At 35.8% G+C, this 12,703-nt stretch overlaps 1 protein-coding gene across 7 annotated transcripts in view; it reads right to left on the bottom strand.

Annotated features, from left to right (window-relative positions):
* Positions 1-12,703, bottom strand: part of LOC149778438 (ras-specific guanine nucleotide-releasing factor RalGPS1-like) — a 137,918-nt gene that overhangs the window by 22,469 nt on the left and 102,746 nt on the right. For all 7 annotated transcript variants that reach the window (XR_016415498.1, XM_089939267.1, XM_089939268.1 and 4 more), the window contains 3 exons: positions 10,309-10,414; positions 5,209-5,301; positions 3,035-3,140 (listed from right to left, as the gene is read on the bottom strand). Coding sequence is in view for 6 of the 7 variants with exons in the window: in XM_089939267.1 (XP_089795393.1) it covers positions 3,035-3,140; positions 5,209-5,301; positions 10,309-10,414 (305 nt within the window). In the remaining variant the exon portion in view is untranslated. The remainder of the gene's footprint in view (positions 1-3,034; positions 3,141-5,208; positions 5,302-10,308; positions 10,415-12,703) is intronic.

Genomic DNA, 12,703 nt, shown 5'->3' with positions numbered 1-12,703 from the left:
TCTCTCTTTCACATATTAAATACTCTAAAGATTTTTGAAAAAATTTATCAAATCTTATTTTTTATTTAATACAATATGACAAAATTCAACTGGTGAAAGTACTTCGTACTTAAAAGTACGGTCTATATTTACCTAAGAAAGTGGGGGTGGGTGGGTGGGGAAGTAATGATAGTGCATCATATTCAGATACAAAATAAATTTCATACAAAAAAGGTTTTAATAATTGACTGAACTTGTTACTTTTGGGACTGAACTTCGCATTCATGCATTTTCTCGATGCTGGATATGGTTGCTTATTTTGCATAATTGCCAACCCTGCCCACAGGTATAAGTGTAATTATTGCTGTTATAAGTGGCAAAAAAGCGTAATTTGGGCGTAAAAATGTTTAATCTATCTATTACATGCCAGATTATTTATATTCAGCATTTACTTCAACTAGTCTACATGTGTAACTTTGGCTGAATGATCACAAACTGGAATCCTGCAGTGATCATGGTGAGGTGCTCAGCATGCTCTATTATAATACTTTCATATTCTTCTTTAAAGTTTGTAAAGCGGTGTTGATTTGTCCTTTTTCTGATCTGACATGTTTTGAAGTTTGAGTGTGTGTTTGTGATTTGGATTTTTAACACAGCTTTAACAATTTTTCAGTCATATCACTATGATGTCGGCAGTGTAACAGTTTATAGTGATGTCTAGCACTGAGGCATCATGCTGCAGACATGTGGCATGATGTCCCACCCAGTCACATTATCCTGACACCAGGCCAACCAGTCCTAACACTAACCTCTTAATGCTGAGCACCAAGCGAGGCAGCTCTTAGTACCGTTTTTGCAAGTCTTTGGTATGACTCAGCCAGGAATTGAACCCACGACCTCCCCCATGCAAGGCAGATGTTCTAACCACTATGCCACCGAAGCAGTATTTTAAAGTTTGAAAAGATCCATCTGCTCTAATGTTTTCCATCATATAACATCCACAGCTCACACTGTAAAGCGTTTCACTTAACATCTGGCAGCATTTTCTTTAAAAATATTGACTGGTTCATTAAATAACTCAGATATCAATAAAATGAATCCGTTAAGCAAAGTTCACTTTTGAAGAAACCAGTCTGTTTTCTTGGAAATGGGTCATATACAGTTGCTATAAATAGCAAATAAGGAAGTGATCTTATGCCATTGTTATGCAGCAGTCACCTTTTTAAGAATATTCTCACATTATATGAGTGAAATTTATGAGATGATAAAAATGACAAAAACAACCTTTTATTGCTTTATTTTTATTTTTTAATGTAGCAGAAGAGTGAAATCCATATATTTTAGCAGAAACTGTAAGTTGGTGAAAAAAGCATAATGATTATGCCAAAAGTGTAATGGTTGGCATGTATGATTTTGATGGAGATCATACAATCTAGAAAGACTAATGCCGATATGGTGTTTGTAGTATGTGCAAAGAATGAAATGCTACCCCTTGCTCTTGTGCTTCACAAAGTCAAATATCAGTCAACCAGGAGTTCAGGAATTTACTTTTGATGAGCTTTGATCACTTTGCAGATAGTTCATCCTTCCCTGAACCATATCTTTGTTTCAATGTTTTGCCTTCGAAAATGCATCAGACTTATACATTATTCCAACTAATAATCATGTTTTGCATTTTATACTGGAATAAAATCTGACTTTAAAGAAACATAACTGCTGTTCATGAACTTACCAATAATCTTGAAAACAGCTCATTCTCATTCAAGACAATGATGTGTAATAACTTCTGTTTTTCAACAGGCATCTCTATGATTCACTTATGGTAAGCTCAAATAAATTGGGTTATTCCATGAAGTGTACTTTACTTATGCAGATTAGCCTTAATGCGATCTCCCACTGCAGTTCTCAACTGACTTAATATGATATGACCCTAGCTATTGCCAGCCATTTAGTAATGTATAAAACCATGGTTGTTAAGCTCTGTCTGTTTTACTAGCCTCCATGACAATCAACTGTAAAAACTGCCCTAAAGAGACTTTGACGAGCACAAGCTAACACTGTTTACTGTTTTATACAGGCTCCAGGTTAAAGAAAGGTCTCTATCTCTATTGTATTTTTATTTTTCATTTTATTTTGTTTGTTAAGATTACAAAAAATAATGTTTATTGAACCATGTTGGGGGTGGGGGAGTCAAAGATAGAGTGCATATGAACCTTTCAGACCAAACCACGAAGTCATAATTTCACACTCAGACACTGTCTTCCATAGGCCTGAAAATAAGGTACCTAATTGTTGGTAATAACCCAGTTAATAAAAAAGAGCCATGAGCACACATTTACTGTATATACTTGCTTATAAGTCGACCTATTACTGAAAATTTTAGTAGGGGTCATCATACAAGCATGACATACATTTAAATTTGGATTAATCTAGGAATAATGTTGGAAACTCAAACTTACATTGTTTTTTACCATTCAGTAACAATTTCTTTTAAGCTTAGCACAGCAACTTGAATTAAAGGCAGCACTCCTTTGTTTTCAACTTGACAATCCTTTTGATCAATTTAATATATGTACATGTTCAGTGCCAAGTAAAGCCCTGCCTCTTTCAGTAAATGTCTGACCTCAAATCCCTTGTTTTCCATTATGATAATCCTTTGAGCCACTAGTGTTATACTTGCTCAGTAACAGAGGGTGGTGATTTGATCTTACAGCACAAGTGACATGTGTATAGTTGCAACTTTTAATAGATTTCACAATCTGTATGTTCAGGTTTGTACACATTTAATATAATTTCCTTTTAATCTGGTACCCAGATAACCAATCAATATATTTACTAAAATTTTGACAGCCCTAGTCTTATATAATAGATTTATGTATGTAAATGTACAGTAGCTTGAATGAATCATTATCATTACAACAGTAACATGTTAACAATCAAACTCTTACCAATAAGTCTTTAATCATAACTGAATCCATAGCCATGACTAATATGGACAGAAATGACTATTTTGTAAAAAAAAACTGATGATGCTACATATACTTTGCTAACTTACCCCTGACAGGGTCTGTCAGCTGGAATGCATCTGGTTGTAGTGGGTTATCTCCCATGACTACCATCCAGCCCACCACTGACATCATCTTACTTGGCTCTGACTTGAACTGCAATGTATGTTGAAATATGCCACCAGTTAAAAAATGGACCATACATGGAACCAAGTGCATAATGTGCCAGCAGATGAGGGTCTGTGCAATTTGAAAGAAGTATTCTGCTGGCACATTATGCTCTGGCATATCAGGATCAATGCCATTTGCAGTTGGACTTGACTTGTAATTGATCATATACTGTACTTTCCACCAGTAGAAACATTGTTGTATTGTACATCAGTATACTAATGAACTTCCTTATATATCACATTAATTTTTTCACATACAAGTGTGTGTGTGTGTGTTTGTGCATGTCTTTGGATTTTTAATAAAGAGTTTATTGTTGTTTTTTCTGAGTTGATCAAGGCATAAAGCTCAGTTGCTGACTCACACAGCAAATAATGCCCAAACAGAGTTGTGTGAGCTGTGTGAGTCGGCAACTGACAGTTTATACCACGATTATAAACTCAGAAAAAAAAACATTAAACTCTTACAATTGCAGTTCTTAATAAAAAAATTATTTTAACATTTCCTTTCAATTTTAGAGCATTATTTAAGCATATGAATTACTTTTGAGTGCCTCTTCTATGTATCTATTTATAAACAGAGGATTCTCCATCTGCAATGTAATAGCTACGTCAACATCGAAAACAAATAATTCTACCAATGGTAGGCAATCTAATGTTTTGAAATTCCACAGCATGGTCTTAATCTTTTATGTAAGTTGGCATAGTTGATCAGAGTAAAAGCTCAATATTCATAGAAAAGGATGTTTTTGTTTTGTTCGACATACGAATGACTCTTGGATTTGATGTTCTCATGAGTTCGTTGTGACTTAGCTGAATCTTTATTATCCAGACACGTAACCAATTTTCGTTAAATCTATTTTCAAGTTCATTAATAGTTTAGGCTACCTACATGGGCTATTTACAAATGGAATTAAGACTACTGGTTAATGGTTAAAGGGGTCCAACAGTCAAACAATGCAAGAAATGGACTAAGACAGTTACAATGGAGTGGTGGGATTTTAACCAATCGTAACTATCAAGGTCGGCGTTTTACATTGTAGGGCTATGAATCAAATTATTATACTGTTAGTCTTCGAATCTTTGAACTACCCTCCTCCCAATCCTTATATCTATTTGGCTACAATTTTAAATTCACTTGTAATGAGCCGCAGTGAAAGTGCTGTACAACATAGTCCCAATCATTGTTCTTCTTGGCAGATTTTGAGTTTTCCAGCTTTTTTTCAAACCTAATTATTATTTTTCTTAGAAATATTACAAAGATTTATTTTGTTGATTCTGTCAAATCAATTTATTACATTTTCTAAATAAAATGTAAATCCAGTTTTTATTTCATTTTAAAGGCAGACAGTGCGCACGTCTTCCAATTCAATGTTTACATTACTTTGCATGTAACTATTTAAGTTTAATGTACTTTTCTATACAGTTTATACAGAAAAAAACACAAACCAGTCAGATCACATGGTTGTATTCTGACCAATGGACATCTTCCCTACAATTTTCAATGGATCCAACTTCAATTATCATAGATTTAACAATCTGAGTCATACTGCCATGATGTCTGCATTGTGGCATTATGCTGCAGACATGTGGCATCATGTCCCATCCAGTCACATTCTCCTGGCACCAGGCTGACCAGTCCTAACACTAACCTCTTAATGGTGTGTACCAAGCGAGGCAGCTGCTAGTATCATTTTTATAAGTCTTTGGTATGCCTTGAAATTACCTCATCATTTTTGTAGGGGTGTTGAATACAATAACATTCATCATTTCTCAGCAAATATCGAGGACGTAAGAATCAGGATAAATATGAATGATTTTCTCTGACACTACAATAGGATGCACTTAGAAATGAAGATGCAGCAATGATGCAGATAATAGCAAAGCTGAAGATAATGATGGTAATGTTAAGATTATGTTTTGCCATCAACTGGCAAGATAAAAATAGCAAAGATGCTCAAATACATATACACTGTGAAAAATTTCATAGAATTTTAAACTAATATTTATAAAAACTGGATGGATGCCCATGTCCAAATAAATGAGGTGACACTTACTGCAGATCTATCCATCCCTCGTAGAGATTTGGCTGGGAAATATAGCAGGCTGGTGCCCCACAGTGCAACCCAGTATCGAGACCAGGATGATACCTGTAAAAAAGTTGTCATCTAGGAATAAAATATACCTCTGGTCCATTGCTTACATGAATTTTCTTAACTACTGAAAGTATCCTTTGTTCCAGCACTCTCAGTTTATATACTATTTATGATGGTATGGTACGATCCAGCACTCTTAGTTTATATACTATTTATGATGGTACGGTATGATCCAGCACTCTTAGTTTATTACTATTTATGATGGTATGGTACGACCCAGCACTCTTAGTTTATATACTATTTATGATGGTATGGTATGATCCAGCACTCTTAGTTTATTACTATTTATGATGGTATGGTACGATCCAGCACTCTTAGTTTATATACTATTTATGATGGTACGGTATGATCCAGCACTCTTAGTTTATATACTATTTATGATGGTATAATATGATCCAGCACTCTCAATCAATCTGTGACTTGTGATATATTTTGTTTCCAGGTGAACAGTGCCCCCTCAACCCCCAATGAATTGAGAAAAGTATCAAAAGACGACTCTACACAACTTGGAAGGGGAGGGGATATGGTGTTGATTAATGGCTGAATACTTGTTTTACACTGGGAATAATCGTCAATAGGGGCTGTTCCATTTAAACATACATGGTACTCAACGAAGGCAGTTTTAAAAAAATATATGCCAGGGTACTTTGATTTCACCGAGTTCATATTAAAGTGATGAGAAATTTCTAATTGCATCTATGGGTGAGTACCCCACTTTAAAAGTCCCTAACAGTTTTACTAATAAAATTGTTTGCCTTTCCATATAAATTACCTTCATCTGAAGATAACCAATCTCTGAAAGATCATGAAAAACACAACTCCAAGAGGACTCAACATATATGTGTTCCTCATTTTGTACCCTGCAAAACATTACATCACTGCTTTTTGCACAACAAAACAAGATTCCTTTTATTAAAATTGTCATGACATTTGTTTTGCCCCAAAAAATCAACATTAAAACTTGAACTTTTAAAAAACTTTTTCTTAGTGAAATACTGATGCAAAGATTTCATTGCAAGTAACAGTGAAACTTCTGCTCATCCTTCAGCAAATCTCTGAGTGCCAATTCTGCAATTTTTAGTTCACTGCAAACTCTGGAACTTGCTTTTGCATAATACAGTTGGCTTGACTTCGCTTGTGAAGATTTAGGAAGGGGGATGTCCACATCTATTGCACACATGCTGGTGGCTGACAAGCCCAATACATGACAGGCAGATCCGTCCACAAAGGCTGCAGGGTAATGTCTGGGTTGTGGTGGATCCTGCAGATAGTTCCTGTTTTTTCTTTGCAATTTTTTTCCCTCCAAGATGGTCCATCTGTTATGTTCAAAATTGGCAGTGGCCCGGTGAACTGTACATTACCAGCTTCCATGGTCAGCAGCTTGTGATGTCAATTGGCAGTGTTTTATGCCACAGGTGGTAAAGGTCTTTTTTCAAGGAGTCCTTATATCTCTTTCAAGGTGCCCCTCTATCACAGTTGCCAGTGGACAGCTCACAATACAGTGCAATCTTTGGCAGGCGATGATCCTCCATCCTGGAAATGTGCTCTGCCCAGCATAGCTGTATCTTCATGAACATAGCCTCAACATTGCTGATCTCTGCTTGTTTAAGGACTTCAGTGTTGGTGATGAAGTCATTCCAGTGGATGTTGAGGATGGTGCGGAGGCAGCGCTGATGGAAGTGTTCAAGGAGGCAGAGGTGGTGGCTGTAGGTGACCCAGGATTTGATGCCATGTAGGTGGGTGGTCAGTATGACAGCTCTGTAGATGCTGATCTTTGTATCTCTCTTAGGACTGGCATTGTGCCACACTCGTTTATAGAGTCTGCCGAAGGTGCTGTTTGCCTTGGCCAGTCAGTTATATATTTCTTTGTTGATCTTGGCATCAGGGCAGATCACATTGCCCAGGTAGGTGAATTGGTGGACTACTTTCAGCTCTGTCTGGTCAATGAAGTTGCTTGGTGGCTGGTACTCTTCCTCGGGAGCAGGCTGGTGAAGTACTTCAGTTTTCTTTAGGCTGACCTCAAGGCCAAACAGCTGGCAAGCTTCTGCAAAGCAGGATGTTATGCACTGTAAGGCGGTTTCCATGTGGGCAACAAGGGCAGTGGTGTCTGCAAAGAGAAGTTCTCCAATCAATTTTTTCGAAGGTCTTGGTGTAGGCCTGAAGTCACCTTATGTTTAAGAGGTTGCTATCAGTACGAAATTGGATATAGATGAGACCTTTGTCATCAGGGTCTTTGGTTGTTTTCTGGAGCATCATGCTGAAGAAGATTGAGAACAATGTTGGGGCTAAAACATAACCCTGTTTCATGCCATTTGCGATGGGGAAGGTCTGTGACAGGTCGTTACTGTTTCTGATCTGACCAGCTGGTCTTCATGTAGCTGGATGACCATGGTAAGGTACTTTGGAGGACAGCCAAGCTTTTCAAGGATTTCCCACAGTCCAGTTCTGCTCATGGTGTCAAATGCCTTCATCAGGTCCACAAATGTGATGTACAGTTCTTTGTTTTGTTCTTGGCATTTCTCCTAGATCTGTTTCAAGACAAACACCATGTCAGTTGTGCCTCTATGCACACTGAAGCCACACTGACTCTCTGGAGCATGTTCTTCTGCAATGGTGGGCACCAGTCTGTTCAGCAACACTCTAGCAAGGATTCTGCCTGCAATGGAGAGCAGAGTTATCCCATGGTAGTTTGAGCAGTCAGATGTTTCCTCTCATTTTTGTACAAGATGATGATGACTGCATCTCAGAGGTCTTGTGGAAATGAAGAACTTGTGGAGTTTAGTGTGCAGTGCTGGACCTCCTTTCTTCCATATCTCTGGTGGTATACCATCTTTTCCTAAAGTCTTTCCAGTCTTCAGCTGTTATATGGCTTTTAGAGTCTCTTGCAGTGTGAGTGCCTCATCAAGTTCCATCTGTAACGGCTACTGTGGGATGTTGTCAATAGCTGCCTCCTGAACTGTGCAGCTAGTGCTAAAGGGGATGTGGAAGTGTTTTGACCAGCGGTTCAGGACAGATTCCCTGTCAGTGAGTAGCTCTTAGCTGTCTGTATTCCATAGGGTGATCTGTTTTTGGAAGGAAGGACCATACACTGCTTTCAATTCTTCATAGAAGCATTTTCCATAATAAACCATATCTATAGTAAAAAAGCTTTGAATTCACTAGGTACTCCTTTTCCTTAACTGCCTTGCTATCTTTGAATAAATTTGTAAAAGACTAAGATAATTTAAAGTAGTTTGATCTTTACAAAATAATATTTACAACAGTATTTGAATCGTCAGTTGAGATGATTTGACCTGACACATGATCGTGACTGAAAAGCTCTTATGCAGTTAGGATTTGCATGCCTTTTCAAATTTTTAAAATTCAATTCCCTTCGTTAGATTGATACAACAGACATAACGTGATAATACATAGCATATCTGCTTTTGAGTGTAACAATACAACAAGTATATCTACAAATCAAAGATCAGAACACAGTCCACAGTTAATTAGGTTCTCATAGAAACATCTGCAAACGTAACTGTGACAGTAGATTGACAGAGTTCATATTTGAATACATGAAGGCATATCACATTTATGATGATTACACTCAAACTGAATTAAAGAATACAACCAAAACACAAATTCCAATTGCCAAAACTTATTTTATTACCATTTATTTCTTAAAGTGTTGTGAACAGTAAGCATTAGAGATATTTTCACTGATCAAATTTTTTTAATTAAAGACTTATTTACAGTGTACTGAGAATCTTTTTGTAAAGAAAATGTTACAAAATACTGGAGTTTTACAGGTTGAGACTTTCAAGATGTTGATTCAAATTTCAAGGCACTAACTACCGTTTTTGATGATAAAACGATTATTATATCAGGGTTTTATTTGCCAGTTTTGACAAGGACTTTCTTCATGTTCAATAAATAACGTGAAAATAAATAAGGATCAATTCTTTTGTAATTTTCTAGACAAAAAAATATAAGCCAGCTCCTGAAATTGCAGAAAACTCAAAATCAATGTACAATACTGCGTCACGTATCACAAATATTATTAAATTCAGCTTTACATGACCACTGATTATTGAGCAGGACAGTGCTGCTTATCTGTCCATACATACATGGAACTCAATGTAGGCTGGGCATCAACATCAGATGTTGCCTATTACGAACAGAGTGAATCAAAATCAGAATGAGAATCATTTCTATGCTTCCAAGGATCCACGTCTGTCAGATTCTGCAGTCTGTTCAGTGGCTAATTTGTGGCCACTGTGGTGGCCATTGCAGACATCATACCATTTTCATTGTGAGAAACTAAGAAGTCTTCTGGCTAAAGCTCCATGTCAGTATGACTTTCTGTTCATGAACAGCAGCTATAACAAGATTTTCAAAATGGTCACTGTGGCAGCCATACTGGATGAATGCCTTTATAAAGTTCCACTGCAATCTTTCAAGTAGCAGCAATTAACAAAATCGTGTTAAAGGACAGACATATGACGAATGATGGACATTGGACTATCCCATAAACTCTTTCAGTTTATAACCAGTATAGCTGAAAAAAACTTGCATGGATCAAACAAAGGCAAAAATTACCCAAATTAAGAATATCAACCCAGTAAAACTACAAAATATGGATTTAAATGTCCTGTCCACTTAAATCTTTCATATTGATAATTATTCTTTTGGACAGTCCTCTAACACATTTCAGAATTATTTTGTGAAAAGGCAAAATTGGCATCATGTTACACATATCACCAGCCAATTAATGATTACAATTTTCATAAACTGAACTTAATGTATAATAGTAATACAGTAACTAAGATGGGTTCTTTGGTATTTCCATTATCACACCATCCCAACATCAGTTTGATATTTTCAATGAAACTGCAAAAATTGTAGGTCAAAGTTCCTATAAAAGTCTTATGATAATCTTTTTCCAAACCCAGAAAATATATATGAATACATTCAGAACCATGCATAAAAGACAAGTTCATGATCATTAATTATACTTACTGTGGGCTTACGTCCATCCTTGAGTATTGTCTTTCTTCTTAAGCAGCCCTCACAGGTAAAACTCTGTTGGAAATTGTTAATCGAGTCTAAAGATGGCCGAAATTGGCTAAAAAAGAAAAATAGGTCCACTTGAAACATAAAACTTCAAGGTTAAATGTTTGTTTCCATGTACATCAACATGTTTCCCACGTTTTTTCAAAGATAAATTTCCAGGATGAAATTAATTTTTTCAAGGTTCACATATGGCCATTACTTAACAGAATTAAAGAACATTTTGGCTAATAAAACATGCATTTTTTAAAATCAAAAATGTTGTTATTTCAAGACTGACAAAACATCCAAGTAAGAAAAGATGATCATGTACTAAACCAAAAAATGTTTGACAAGAAACAAGTTCAACTACTGTCAAGTCCTGTAAATTGGCATACAACGTCATTTCAATGTACAAAATAAAAATTCTAACTTTACTTGGCTGACATGCATTATGTTGGTATGAGGAAACAACATTATGCAGGTCAGTTTTGTTTCTTTTCAAACGTTTGATTCTAAACAAATCAGAATAAATCAGTTGTAAATCAAGATAACAATCTTTATGCATATTATTCAAAATAAATATTTCCTTTCACAGTATGAAAAAAATAAAATAAAGGTAAAGTATTAGAATCTTTTCTTATAAAGAAAAATGTTTAAACCCTGAACTAATCTGTGCCAATAAAAACCAAAACAAGATTTTTCATACAAACTAAACCCCTTAAGATTATCTGGTTAAAATCCATATTTAACAAATCATTTATTTTGACAAAAAGACCTTCAAAATTACATACTACTGTATAAACAAGGACTGAATTTTCTGAAAAATTAACATATGTCTGCTTGTAATGTGTTATACCAGTCCAAAACCTGTATTATTACTCACAGGATCTCGTATCATTTTGTGATATTCAATACAAGTGACAACAATCTCCCATTTCTCCTGCGACCTAAATAAGATTTGAAAGCAATGCTACAAGCAACATATCATAGTGTAATAGTTTTGAACCAAAGTTCAGCTCAGAGATTTAAAAACTGGACAAGAAAATTGACTTAAAACAAACAGCAGTACATTTTCTAATCTTAGTTTCCTCTGAATATTCCCACCACATTTGTCCTACTTCGACATTTAGGTTGGTATGTGGGGTCAGAGCAATTGCCTGTCAAAAAATTGGAATTTGCCGCCACAGTCCTGTAGATGTGCATTACTGGTCATATGACTACACAAATCTCAGACCACAACCTCGAGTGTCTAATAGTCATGTGATATTAACAGCAACTCCTAATGCTGTTGTACAAAACTTAAAGTATATTAAATGAAAATCAGATACCTTTTGTATAAACCAGAAATAACATAATTCTCAAAATATTTCGAGAACAATGACCAGAAACCTGTCCCTGTAGCAGCAATCTGGACAGTCTGATTCGTCATGCACAGAGCTCATGTCAACATGCTAGTCACGCGATACAACTAAACCAGTGTAGTTGTTCTTGGAATAAACATATAAAGAATTTTGTACTCTTTTGTTTTAATATATTAATTTTTTTCTACAAGATTTAAAGTGGGTTCTTACTGAAGTCTGAAATCATTAGGGTTTTCCTTACCAAAAGATGCAAGCCTTCCACAGTTGACAGTGGAGAACTCATGCTACCAAGCAGTAACTGTTTTCCCACTTTGAGAGACAGTGACTCTGAATATTAACCTTTTGAAACTAAAATTCAAAATTGTTCTAACTTACCCCAAATGCAAGCCAGCCACAATGATTGATAAATATTGATTGTGGACAACTTTAGTTATTGTGCAGAAACCAAATTAGTAAAGACAGATGATCAGACAGACACCATCATTGCATTATGGCAGGCATGTATAAAAGTTACTACCTTGACAGACATAACAGTATTACTATTCTACAAATTCTCTTTGAAATATAGTCACAAAGTTCAAGTACTACTCAAAACATGCCAAACAAAAAAAACAAGATAATTTAGTGTGGACTCAAAGTAACTTCTCTTCAACAGATAGTGCAAAATGGTAGAGAAATATGAAGAAGTGAGTGCAGAAAGGTTAAAATTTTTAATTCAAAATATTTGCTTAAAAATTATTTACTTCACTTTCAAAGCCAATAAATAAAGGAAATAAACAACTTTAGAGAAATAATGTAACCATACCAAGTTTGATACAAGTTGTTGTTGTTGTTGTTGTGGGGTTTAACACCATTTTGCAGTACACCATAGGCTATACATGGCAGCCAGTATTAATGGTGGAGGTAGAACCTGGGAAAACCCCGGAAAGAGCCACTGACCCACAAGAAGCTACCGGCAAGCTTTCTCACATACCCACAAGCTGAATCCGAGACTCGAACCC

This window comes from Sinohyriopsis cumingii, chromosome 17, assembly GCF_028554795.1.
Source record: "Sinohyriopsis cumingii isolate HCF-2022 chromosome 17, ASM2855479v2, whole genome shotgun sequence".
In the NCBI taxonomy this organism is placed as follows: Eukaryota; Metazoa; Mollusca; class Bivalvia; order Unionida; family Unionidae; genus Sinohyriopsis; species Sinohyriopsis cumingii.
This window is presented reverse-complemented; position numbering and strand designations above follow the sequence as displayed.